The sequence below is a fragment of the Nesoenas mayeri genome, assembly GCF_963082525.1.
Source record: "Nesoenas mayeri genome assembly, chromosome: 4".
Classification (NCBI taxonomy): domain Eukaryota; kingdom Metazoa; phylum Chordata; class Aves; order Columbiformes; family Columbidae; genus Nesoenas; species Nesoenas mayeri.
The window spans coordinates 22,522,710-22,536,401 of record NC_137540.1 but is presented as its reverse complement, the minus strand read 5'-3'; the positions used below and the strand labels follow the sequence as shown (position 1 = coordinate 22,536,401).

General features: G+C 44.1%; 1 protein-coding gene across 1 annotated transcript in view; it reads right to left on the bottom strand.

Annotated features, from left to right (window-relative positions):
- DCLK2 (doublecortin like kinase 2) overlaps positions 1-3,414 on the bottom strand; it is a gene marked incomplete at both ends in the record, with an annotated part of 82,792 nt that extends 79,378 nt beyond the window's left edge. The window contains one exon of the mRNA XM_080343826.1: positions 3,000-3,414. Coding sequence (XP_080199952.1) covers positions 3,000-3,414 — 415 coding nt within the window. The remainder of the gene's footprint in view (positions 1-2,999) is intronic.
- Positions 3,415-13,692: the final 10,278 nt, after the last annotated feature.

The following is a 13,692-nucleotide window of genomic DNA, read 5'->3' as shown; positions in this document are numbered from 1 at the left end:
CATTGCCGAATACAGCCAAATCCCAAAAAGCATTAATCAATGACTCAATTCAGCAATTTTCAACTATTATGATACAGAATTGATACTGTCAGCTTTTGTATTCCAGACAGAGATTAACCTAATAAGCTGCAAACAGGCCTTAAAGAGCTTGCCTGCAGTGGGGCACATCAGTGTCCAAGAGCTACACTCACAGGCTGGAGTTGAGAGAGGTTCAACGCAAATCTTGCTGACTTGGTGAAAGTGGCTGAGCACTCACCTCCTGCTCACTTCAGAACCTGAACTGCTGCAATTCCATGTACCAGTTCAATAACACTGATGATATACAAACAGACTAGTTAAATAATTAGGTACTGCATCAAGCAGCCATGCTGGGTCTGATGTTCAGCCTGTAGCTGGCATGCACAACAGCACTTTATTTTCCTTTCTGAAAATTAAAAAGCAACACAACAAAACACCATTCAAAACTACTTCTAGTGCGACTCCAGTTCAAGCTTTAGCATATTACCAATGTTCAAGTATCTATTCTTGTGCAGAAATTCAAGCTTGCTGTGCTGGAACTACAAGAAATAAACAATCCCAAATCAGATCCTCTTCCAACATCTCAAGAACGAAGCAGCTGGCAAAGAGCTGAGATAATTTCAAGGAACGATGGATTCACTATTTGTTTGCTTCCTCCCTGCCCCTATATATGCTTTCCTTTCTCTGTGATTAGACTTACACTAGTAAAGTTTTTGGCATGCTAATTGGAGCACATACTAATCCAATTATGATGCGACAGGATTTTCTTAAGATTCCTGAGAGCTGTATTGGTCATGGATAGTTGACTAAGTAATTGGGATTTTTTTTTTTTCCCCCTTTCATTTTACTGAGAAAGCATGGAAGTGGCATTTCAGTTGTGGCATTTGTTTTGCTTTATTCTTCCAGTGAAGAGCAATGAGAAAGGTCACTCTTCCAATGAGCCAAAGAGACAGGAAGTACATTTCTGCATTCAGTTATTAACTTAAACAGAATTGTGGGAGTATACACTGCAGTTACACTGTCATCCAGCAAATCATTTTGTCTTTGTTTTGTTTTAAGCCCTAAGAGCTTAAGATCATTCTTTCTACAATATTTAAAAAGTTACCATTATTTTATCCACTTTTTGTTTCACTACCTTTTCCTACAATTCTCACTCCACCATCTAATTTTTTTTTTTGCTATCTCTAAATTAATCACCAAATCATGGAAGAGTTTTTGTTGATTTCACATTTATTTTATTATCACAGGGTTGACATTTCACATTTCCTCTGTTTTGCCTGTGGAACAGCCCTATGATAGATCATATGATGGGAAAAGTCCTCAGGTGCTATATTACTATTATAAAGTGTACTTTTATGTACATCTGTTTTGATTGAGAGCTCCTTGATGCAACAAATACTGTAGCCTCTCCCTTCCTCTTGCATGTGACTAGTCCCTTAACTGGTAGATAATATAAAGGTCTTCAGGTGCCACGTCTCATCAAATTACTAGAATCATAGAATATTTCGGGTTGGAAAGGGCCTTCAAAGGTCATCCAGTCCAACCCCCCTGCAATTATCCAGGTGTGATTCTGCATTGCTTTGAAAAGCTAAGTTTCCAACTTAAAGGATAAAGGGCCGAAAGCCTAAAAAGGAGGGCACATTAAAAGACCTACAAATAATACTTCTTAATTAATGTGGATCAGCTACACCTGGCATATATTCACTAGGTGGAAAACTATGGTGGCTGATGTATTAGACACTCAAGGGGAAGCATGAAGCACAATTTGATTATGAACCTCACAGTGTGGACAACACGATCAATACATTCAAAAGGCTGATTCATGTAATGCTGAGTTTAACTGTATTTTAAGACATCATGAGAGAACACGGGGTAAGTCAGGTTTTAAGTAGAACATGTATCTATCTATATACAGCTATGAAAATACAGCTCTGCAAGCACATATACAGGCACTCAACAAGCGAAGCATGCCTGTATGCCTACTTCGAGGTACCCTGTCCCATTGTAAAATATGGAGTTCAAATATGATACACCTAAAAATATTTCTACTACTTCAACCTCAAAAGTTGTTGTGGTACAAAATGGAAGTCACAGAACAAGCTTCCCAACACAGTAAGTTAAGCTGTAAAAAGTACTCAAAGGCTTAGCTGCTCCTTGTTCTGGTAACTGTCATTCCCTACAAACAAGAAGCATATGTTTCATTCAGAAAAAGTACTTCTGGCATCATTTTGAGTAGCCAAGAGCTGCTCTGCTCAGATTTGCAAGGTCTACATGACCTCAGCAGCCAAGTCTCATTGTCAAAAGCTACTTCGGTACAATTTTGAAACGTATTTGATTCTAGAAAATGCTTTTGGGAGGCAGACAAGGTAGATAGTACCCCTTACGAGTATGGACTCTGATCACATTTGAAAATGGGACTTTACACCGTTTTTGTTTTTTTTTTTAATAAGTGGCAGGGTACAAACATCCCTTTCCACAGCACAGAGGCTTTCTCTGGGAAAGCTTACATCACTGTGAGGTATCAATGACAATGTAATAACTGCTAGGGAACTAAATTACAACATTTCCCCTTCTTACAAATGGTGACCACTGAAAGGCAACCAAGAACTTTACTATGGTTCTAGCAGATGAAAAGAGTACCTGCTCTGTAACTACCATCAGAATTAAACCCTACACATACAGACAGCACTTGTCTGCTTCTCCCGTCACTCAGACAATTCACACTGAGAAAATGAGGCCCACCCCACCTCACCATAGCAGGCAACACTGTCCCTCTTGCTCTCCAGTGCTCCATAGTTGCCTGTTTTCAGCAAAGCAACTTCTCTCAGCTTTGACCAGGGTAGCAAGAGGAAAGCCCACCCAGGGAGAGTCTGCAGCCCACCACCAGGCCCGTGCCATCTCCTGCAGGACCTCAACATGCCATGGCAGAACTGCTGGTGGCCCGAGCTCTGCTTGCCCCTGGCCCACTGGAGCCCCCTCACCTTCCACCAGCTCGTCCAGGCTGGTGAGCTTCTTGCTGCCATCAATGGTGTAGATGGTGCGGACACCCTGGGGCAGGTTGACGTTGTCTGACAGGGACCGGGTGAGTTCAACGAGCAGGGCATCGAAGGAGCGGAAGCGGTCAGTGGAGATGGCGTACACCAAGCCCTTGAAATACCTGTCCCCATTGCGGTAGAAGCGAGCTTTCCGGGCTTTCTTCTCCGAGCTGAGCGCCTGCAGGGTCCGCGTCCGGTAGAGACTGCAGTGAGCGCTGTGCGCTGGGCTGGGGATCAGCCCGTTGCCCCGCGGCCCCGCTCCGCCGCCGGAGCCGGAGCCGCCGCGGCGCGGCCCAGCGCGCTGCTGCCTCTTGTCCCGCTCCTCGAAGTGCTCCAGTTCGATGCTCCGGTTGCTCGCCATGGGGAGCCGCCTGCTCGCCCTCCCGGGCCGGCTACAGGCTACTAAGCCAGTCCCACGCGCTTGCAAGGGCTCCGGTCGCCTAATTCAGCATCGCGCCCGGCCTCCCTCGCCGGGAGGGCTGCGGGTAACCGCCGCGCCCAACCTCCTCTCGCAACCGCAGCCTGGGCTACCGCTCGCTCCGCCGTTACCCGCTGCTCCCCTCGCTGCCGCGCACAAAAGCATCGCTCACGGCTCAGCTCGGCGCCTCCCAGCCACGGGCGATGCCGGGGAGGGAGGGAGGGAGGCTCGGGGGAGCACCACAGCCGCGCCCCCGCGCCGTACCCATGCAGGCTTCGCACAATGCGGGGGATGCCGTGCACGCAGGTCCCCTCCTCAGCCCCTTCTCTGTCGACCCCGCCGGAGAGAGGGCGTGGGAACGCAGCGTCCGTTCCGGCAGCTCCCGGCCGGCCAGCTCCGGTCTCGGTGCCCCCTGCGGTGCGCCAACGGCCGCCAGTCAACGTGGGCAGCGGCGCAACCTCCCGGGTGTCCTCAGCGGGCGCTGCTAGCGCCCGCCTCGAGAAGGAAACGAGCGCGGCGGGTCCGCCGGGAGGAGCGGGCTGCGGCCCGGCCGCCGGCGGGGAAGCGGGAGGCGGGTGCAGCCGCTGCCGGGCGCTCGAGCCGGGCGGGCGCCGCGGCCGTTGGCGGGGGCGCGCGGCCGCTGTGAGAGGCGGCGCGAGAGAGGCGGGGGCGGCGCCGTGTGGGGCGGCTGAGCGGAGCGCGCTGGCGGGACGGCCGGGGCCTCGGTGCGGCTCGGACGATGAAACCAGAAGGAAAACTGGTCCTTTGGGGAAAGGCGGGTGGTTTGGGGGAAGCGGCTTTTCCGCAGGGACAGCGCCGTCCCTCTGGCGGCGGCTGTGACAGGACCGGCCAATTGAACCATCGACCCCCGGCGTGCCAGTGGGGCTGTCTGCTGGCCCTCCCCGGGCCTTACTTTGTCGCAGTTAGTATGTTAAAACTCTCTTGCTCTCCTTTCTATACGGCCCTCTCCCCAGTATACACACACACACACACACACACACACACCCCCAGGACAAAGAACTACCCTATTTTCCCGAAAATAAGACAGGGTCTTTTAGTAATTTTTACTCCAAAATATGCTTACTTTTTACATGTATAGCTGGCTGGACACTATGTAACTTGACTTTTTAATGAACTGTAACTAGGGCTTATTCTTTGAGTAGGGCTTATATTTTGAGCATCCTCAAAATTCCCAAAAAATCTTGCTAGAGCCTATTTTCAGGGTAGGTCTTATTTTTGGGAAAAATTTTCCCCTTTTTTGTTTGTGAACACTGCCACTGAAATTCCCCCTGTGCTTTCCACCTGCACTACAGACCAAATAAGCCCAACTTCCATTCTCACAGTCTTAACCTCCTAAGTGTCCTTTACCCCACAGTTCGCTGCTTCGCCAGGTGGCTTCTATATGCTCCCTCTAAGGCTCAAGTCAGATTTACGAACAGCCAACAGATGCACAGAAATGGATGTGATATCAACTTTTTTCCATTTCATTTTCAATTATTACAGACTATATTTTCTTTTCTTGATAAATTGAGTACATAAAAAAATATAAAAGGCATTTCACAGTATCACAGTATGTTTGGGATTGGAAGGGGCCTCAAAAGATCATCTAGTCCAATCCCCCTGCTGGAGCAGGCACGCCTAGGTGAGGTCGCACAGGAACATGTCCAGGCGGGTTTTGAATGTCTGCAGAGGAGACTCCACAACCCCCCTGGGCAGCCTGTTCCAGTGTCTGTCATACTTACTGAGAAGAAGTTTTTTCTCAAATTTAAGCGGAACCTCTTGTGTTCCAGCTTGATCCCATTACCCCTTGTCCTATCATTGTTTGCCACTGAGAAGAGCCTGGCTCCATCCTCATGGCACTCACCCTTTATGTATTTATAAATATTAATAAGGTCACCCCTCAGTCTCCTCTTCTCCAAACTAAAGAGACCCAGCTCCCTCCGTCTTTCTTCTTAAGGGAGGTGCTGCACTCCCTTAATCATCTTTGTTGCCCTACGCTGGACCCTCTCCAGCAGTTCCCTGTCCTTCTTGAACTGAGGGGCCCAGAACTGGACACAATATTCCAGATGGGGTCTCACCAGGGCAGAGTAGAGGGAAAGGAGGACCTCTCTCGATCTACTAACCACCCCCCTTGTAATACACCCCAGGATGCCATTGGCCTTCCTGGCCACAAGGGCACAGTGCTGCCTCATGGTCATCCTGCTGTCCACCAGGACCCCCAGGTCCCTTTCCCCTACACTGCTCTCTAATATGTAATTTCCCAACCTATACTGGAACCTGGGGTTGTTCCTGCCCAGATGCAAGACTATACACTTTCCCTTGTTAAATTTCATTAGGTTATTCACCGCCCAACTCTCCAGCCTGTCCAGGTCCCGCTGGATGGCAGCACAGCCTTCTGGCATGTCAGCCACTCCTCCCAGCTTAGTGTCATCAGCAAACTTGCTAAATCGTTAATGAATATATTGAATAATATTGGCCCCAGTACTGACCCCTGAGGCACTCCACTAGATACTGGCCTCCAACTAGACTCCACACCATTGACTACCACTCTCTGGCTTCTCTCCTTAAGCCAGTTTGCAACCCACCTCACTACTCTATTGTCTAGACCACACCTCCTCAACTTAGCTGTGAGGATGCTGTGGGAGACTCTATCAAAGGCTTTACTGAAGTCAAGGTAGACCACATCCACCGCTCTGCCATCATCCAGCCACCTTGTTACATTCTCATAAAAGGCTTGGTAAAACCATGCTGTATCCCCCTAGTAACCCTCTTATCCTTGATATGCCTTGAGATGGCACCAAGGACAAGCTGTTCCATTACTCTCCCAGGGACAGAGGTGAGGCTGACCGGTCTATAATTACCTGGGTCCTCCTTCTTGCCCTTTTTGAAGACTGGAGTGACATCTGCTTTCCTCCAATCCTCGGGCACCTCTCCCGTTTCCCAAGACTTTTCAAAGATGGCGGAGAGCGGTCCAGCAATGACTTCAGCCAGCTCCCTCAGCACGCGTGGATGCATCTCATCTGGACCTATGAATTTATGGATGTCCAGACTATTTAATTGCTCCCTAACCCAGTCCTCATCGACTAAAGCAAACTCCTCCATTGACCTGGCTTCATCCGGGGTCTCAGGGGTACAGGGCTCCCCAGGACAGCCTCCAGCAGAGTAGACAGAGACAAAGAAGGCATTCAGTAATTCTGCCTTCTCTGTATCTTCTGCCACCAGGGCACCCACCCCATTCCTCAGTGGGCCTACATTGCCTCTGGTATTGGTTTTATCTGCTATGTATTTGAAAAAGTTCTTTTTGCTGTCCTTGACCCCTCTCGCCAGCTGTAATTCTAAGGAGGCCTTGGCTATCCTAGCTGCCTTCCTACATCCTCTAACAGCAGCCTTATAGTCCTCCCAAGTGGCCAGCCCCTGCTTCCATGACCTGTAAACTCTTCTGCTTGAGCATACCCAACAGATCCCTATTCAACCACACAGGCCTCCTGGCTCCCTTCCTTGACTTCCTACGTGTGGGGATGCTCTGATGCTGAGTGTGGAAGAAGCAATCTCTGAATGTAATCCAGCTATCTTGGGCCCCTTTTCCTTCAAGCAGTCTTGCCCATGGGATTTCTCCCAGCAATTGCTTGAAAAGGCCAAAGTTAGCCCTGCTGAAATCCGGGGTTCAATTCTACTTGCTATTCTGTTCCTGCCACACAAGATGCTGAACTCCACCATCTCGCGGTCACTGCAACCCAGGCAGCCCTCAACCTTTACTGCTTCGACCAGACCCTCCTTGTCAGTGAGGATGAGATCCAGCATTGCACCTCTCCTAGTCGGCTCCTCCACCATCTGCATGAGGAAGTTATCATCAATGCACTGGAGGAACCCCCTGGACTGTGGCTGGCTGGCTGAGTTGTCCTTCCAGCAAACATCAGGGAAGTTAAAATCCTCCACAACAACGAGGGCCTGTGACTGTGAGGCCACTCTCAGCTGCCCATAGAAGGCCTCATCAACTTCCTCACACTGATCTGGTGGCCTGTAATAGACGGCCACAACAGTGTCACCCCTGCCAGCCTGCCCCTTAATTCTGACCCATACACTCTCAACTCGCTCATCATCCGCTCCTGGGCAGAATTTAGTACATTGTAGTTGCTCTCTCACATAGAGAGCAACTCCACCACCACGCCTGGCTGGTCTGTCTTTCCTGAAAAGGGCATAGCCATCCATGACCACATTCCAGTCATGTGAACTGTCCCACCATGTTTCTGTAATTGCCACCAGATCATAATCTCCCAACTGAACATAGGATTCTAACTCCTCCTGCTTATTCCCCATGCTGCACGCATTGGTGTAGAGGCATTTCAGGGAGCGAGCAGAGCACACCCATTTCTCCCTAGGGGCAGAGGAGGCTACCCGGTCCTCATCAGTTTTAGAATGCTGCCCTACTGGGACAAGCCCAGCTACAACCCCATCCCCCTTCGAGCCTAGTTTAAAGCTTTCCAAATGAGCTCAGCTAATTCCTGCCCCAGCATCCTTTTGCCCCTGTGAGATAAACCTTTCCCACGTGACACTGTCTGGACTGGAGTCTTATAAAACCAACCATTATCAAAAAATCCAAAGCCCTGCCTGTAGCACCAGTCTTGGAGCCAACCATTTAGAGACTGAATTTTCCTATTCCATCCCACATCGTCACTCGAAGATGGAAGGAGTGAAGAGAAGATCACTTGAGCCCCTGAGTCTTTCACCATCCTTCCCAAGTCCTTGAAATCGTTCTTCATTCCCCTCAGACTACGGGAAGCAGCTTCCTCCCCATCTGTCTGGAAGACCAGCAGCGGGTAGTAGTCTGTCGAGTGCACCAGTTTGGGGAGCTCTCTAGTGATATCCTTGATCCAGGCTCCAGGTAGACTACAAACTTCCCTAAGATGAGGGTCAACTCTGCATATTGGGCCCTCTGTTCCTTTCAGAAGGGAATTTCCTATTACAATCACCCTTCTTTCTTTCTTATCAGAGGCAGTCTTAAGTTGTGAAGTCAACCGCCTCTTCCTATGTGATCTTGTAGGCAGGCTTGGCACCACCTCCTCACCTACCTCTTCTTCAAGATCCATTTACAACTAGCTATGTGTTTTTGGTTTGGTGTGTGTTTGTTTGTTGTTTGTTTTCCAGGTATCTTGCTTTGAGGGATTCCAATTGTGTTACATCATTACAAGTGGTCACAACATCTGCTCTTTTGTCCGGGGCCCAGGAGAACCTTTGCACATCCTTCTTCAGAATGCTTCCTCACTTGGTGTCAGGAGGTGGCACTCAGGTTGATCCTCTGTGTTGCAAGCTCTTCTATATAAAAATTAAATTGGTAACTGAAAGACACATGGAAGAGAGGTCAGGACTTCCTATAGTAGAGATGTGTTTAGGAGCTTAGGGGATGTGTTTTCTGTCTATTTGTACATAGTGGGAAAGGGAACAGGTTTGCCTAAGATTTATCAATATTTGGTTTTGGGTTTTAGCAATTTTTGAAAATACTGTTTGCCACACTGTTTGCCACTTTATTATTTTTCAATTTTCATGACTAATAAAGTCATGGACTATCTCACCATTATTCTTGGCTTCATTGTGAAGTGGATTAAACATCTACTTACAATATTCCTAGAGAAAATACATAGAAAAAGTATCAGTCAATTTCACTCTTTCTTGAACCTCAACTTATGTGGTGCCTGGAAGTCACCACAAGGAAAATGAAGTGATAAACCATGGAGCTGAATTATCTCCTCTGGTAGTAAATCAACAGAAGGAATGGAATTGGGGGGGGAAGGGGTGGAATTCTGTTACAGTTGGAGCAAGATAAATTATCAGTTCATTGATAAATTAGTGGTTCACTTAACAGCATGTTACATATACATGTTACATGTATAAACGATACTTTGTTTATTAACCTAGGTCTTCTGAAATCATAAAAAATGTGATTATCTTTCTTGGGATATTATTATTCTCTGAATAAATATACATTTCCTATTTAATAAGAGCTTCCATTTTTTTCATGGCTATCTAATCAGCCCCTCCTGTCTTTGCTTTATCTTTTTTGTTCTGCTTTATTGTGGTAGGCATAAACAATGCTTGGTTTACATCTCTTCCTGCATCTAGAAAACATCCTATGTGTTTTGCTGTTGTTGGTTGTTTTTTGTTGTTTTGTGGTTTGTTGTTTAAAACAAACACACACACAAAAAGCCCACACAACACAAAACACAAAAGCAAGCACCCCTTTAAGAAAATTCTAAAAGAAAACCAATAAAACCTTAACATCAGACAAAATGTCTCTTCTTCTATTACCTGAACTCCTTACCTCCTGACGGTAATCAGTGAAATTCAAGTTATTTAGTCCATTGAATCCGTTCAGAGGCAAAATTCAGTTCAGGATCAGGGTATACAGCCGATAGTTTTAGAAGAAGATTTACGTAGCTGGCCTTTTTGTTTACCTCATTGATTTCACCTTGAAATGATAATATGTAATGTTGCTAAAGAAGAAAAAAAAAATCAAACCAAAACAAACACACACAAAAATATACCCTAAAGTTGGGGTCTGTTGGTTCAAGATTTTTTAACATGAAAAACATTATTTGAATAATTCAATAACAAAATGTTTACTTACCTTAGATATCAAATCTGAGTCCTTAAACAATTAAATGTTTGTTTGGAATGATTTGTTTTCTTTTAAAATATTCATGCAACAAAACTTACCAACAATCCTGTGAGATGCTGTGCACTCCATCACAGATACATAAAATGGGAAACCAGAAAGTTTAAGCAGATTGCCTGGGTAGCATAGAAGTCAGACTGGAACCAACAATCTCCAGCTGTATTCTTTTAATTCCCTCAGTTGTTTCTCCCTGAATCCCATGTAGTGCTGCTTTTAAAATGGCAGATGTTAGTATAGACAACTATACAGACCCGAAGCATACAAAGAAATACATCAGCATAGGTGGCATAAAATGCTTTAGCCCTCAGCGGTAATCTTGTGCTGCATGTTCTTGTCACACCAACACCTGTTGAGCAGTGGGAATGTGAGTCAGAGCTCACTGAATATTGAATTATCTTAGTACATGTCAGCGTATCATAGTTAAAGAAGTATCCAAATCCAATGTCTCTGATAAGCCATTGTAAATGTACATTTAAAAGACCTCAGAATTATTCACCTGTTTCAATAGACTAGATGAAAATGCCATACAGAGGTTCAGTTACTTGTTAAAGGACTTCATACACTTTCCAAAGAATTCCTTTGTCCTTAAATTTATATTTAAGAGTATTATTTCTGAACATCCAGTTGAGAGATCTGAAAGTAGTAAAAATCATATTGATAAAAGCCTTACAAAACCAATATTGAACCCAAAACACAGAAACTTAGAGACCCTTACAGCATATTCTATTTCAATTTGCTGTACCAAGGAAAACTCAAATACAGCCAAACCATTTCCAGCATGGCCCTGGTTTTAAAGACTCTTCATGGGTAGATAAGAGGAGTCAGATGCTACTTCTATCCAGAGCAGCATGAATGAAGTAGTAAAATTTTCACAAAAGAAGTAAATACTTCATATAAACCTAGTTTTTGTGATATAGTGAACATTTTGGAAGAGCTAGGGTACCCTCCCAATGTTCTCCTACCAAAGCCAACTGGGATCTCAGTTTTTTTGTACTCCAGTAAAAATCTGTTGCTAGTTATAGTTGATTGCTCAATGACACAAGGTAATGATCCTCACCCATTCAAATTTGAACAGAGATTGCCACATTAAATACATTGAATGTGTGTACCCATGATATAAATAAATGTCTGACTCCCAGTGTCTTTACTCGTGGATTATGTAAAGGTCTTTAGGTTCCATATCTCATTGAATTCTCCAGGTGTGATTCTACATTGCTTTGAAAAGCCAGGTTTCCAAATCAAAGCTTAAAGGATACACAGCTGAAAGCCTAAAAAGGAGCATGCATTAAAATACCTACAAAATGTACTTCTTCTTTAATGAAGCCACATTGCAAGATGTTTGTGAATTTTGTTTTTGCCAGTGGTTTAAGATGGCTACATTAATTTATATTAATCATTTAGGCTTTGCATATGACAAACCAAGAAGGTATATCAGAGGCATTCCAGCTGTCCAATACCACTGTAAATGGAGAAAAAATATAAATAAATTATTATTCTTATAGGAGAGCATTTGTCTGTTATCAGATTATATATTCTGCAACATCTGAGAAGATTAGTTTCTACTAGGAAATTATTGTATTTCTCTTACCAATTCAACAGTTCAGCTTCTATAATTAAAAAAAAATGTTAAAGGCATTTTGCATATGGGTATCAAAAAGACTGCTTGATATGTTTTGTAGGAATTAAACACAGGTTGTGTGTTCTCAGATTAGGACCTCAGCATAATTTTATCTGTAAAAAACAAGGAAAAAGTAGTAATTTGCAGACAAATAAATGTCTCTTTTTACCTTTTTCCTAGCTCATTTAAAAATAAGTCATTGAGGTTTTTAAAAACATATCTATTACCTTTTTGCTTTTAAATCTGTCATCCTTTTCATATGATGATGAAATAAGTAACATTTTCTTCCAGTTGCTTTCTCCTAGACTCACAAATGACTTCACTGGCTTCAGAGGCATATTCATCCAATGAACAATTTTTTTGTTAAGAAAACAGGAGAGTGTACAAATGTCATCTTTTGATAATGTCACCAAAGTACAAGAAAAGGTGAGGTATCAGAGCAGTTAATACAACTGTTAGAAAAAGCACAAACTTCTAAGCAAACAAACCTTTTGCATCCAAAAGAAATCACATATATTTAGTAGCATTTGGAAACAAGGTAGGTGTAAGCAAAAATAATTAATTAATTATGTTAATAAAATCTGAGATCAGAGTCACGTACGCATTAGCAAGAGGAAAGGTAGCAAGTTTACTAACCTTGTGATACAGAGAGTAAACCAGGTGATTATCGCCTGTGGGAGATAAAGGCAAAACAAGAAACTGCCTATAAGGAAAACATTGTGCATAAAAACTCCCAGCCTTTGTTGAATCTATGAATTTTAGTACCTAGTAGAATGAGGAATTTTACTTATTAGGTTGACTTTCTGAAGGAATCTTGTAACTTTTGAGGATTTTGAAAGGCATAATTAATGTAGCAGAGAATGGTGATACATAAATACCTTTAAGACTGAATAAATGGGATGAAATGTAGAAGTAAAAGTAGGAAGTCATACACTTAGAAATTAATTTTAGTTCCAAGATGTAGGCTTACCACTTAGAAACAACAGAAAGGGAAAAAGCGTGGAAAGATCTATTGATGAGAAGTTTTCTCTAAGCTGCTAAGATGGTACAGCTGTGAGAAATGCAAATGTAGCCTTTCACCTGTAGCCTTTCAGCTTCTTCTTTAACTGAAGACTATCAGGTGAGATATTTAATGGAAAAATGGTGGCATAAGCCTCTCTCTGAATGAGTAATGACCAAATGTGATATGTTTTTCTGAAGGAGACTTGAACTTTATTTTTTTTTGCAGAGAAGTCTGCTATCATTGCTGGTGTGTGTTGCTGCATCTAGAGTGGGAATGGTCATATCTGTGGATGGATTATTTCACTTTGAAGCCTGTGCACAAGGTCTTACCTGTGTTACTACTTGGTTGTGGAAGTCCTGGGTTGTGGTGCTGTTTCCACTTTGTAAAATGTTAGAGCCTTTTCTTGTTTTGTGCTGCACCAATACAGTGATGGGTGTGATCAAGAAAGGTTGCAGAAATCACTGATGATGTTTTCATGACATTATTTAAAGGTCTGTCTGCTAGCCAACTGCTGAGGAAGACTGAGTTATATGGCCTTAACATGATTTCACCCTTTTTCTGCTAATGTATGCTCTGCACACGTTGCTACTGGAGATTGGTTTCAGTTTAGAGCTCTAGCCACTGCTGTCAGAGAATTCTTGCTTTTAAATAGAAGTATTGTTTTGGAGCTCAGGGACCAAACCCAATCCTGGCCTTTTAAGTTTGTGTGATTGCTCTAGTAATTATGGTGTAAACAAGTTACGGTGTGTCAAGTCACATTTGCTGGAGGATGGCATGCTGTTGTTTTGTTCCTAAATATAAAAAAAGTTTTTAGTTAATTTTGTCAGAATTATTTTGTCTGTTCATAGGCACAATACAAAACGAAGTTCAATCAATGGGGTCAGCTGTTGTACAGATAAGAGAAAGCAGTAATTTGGCTTTCATTTGATA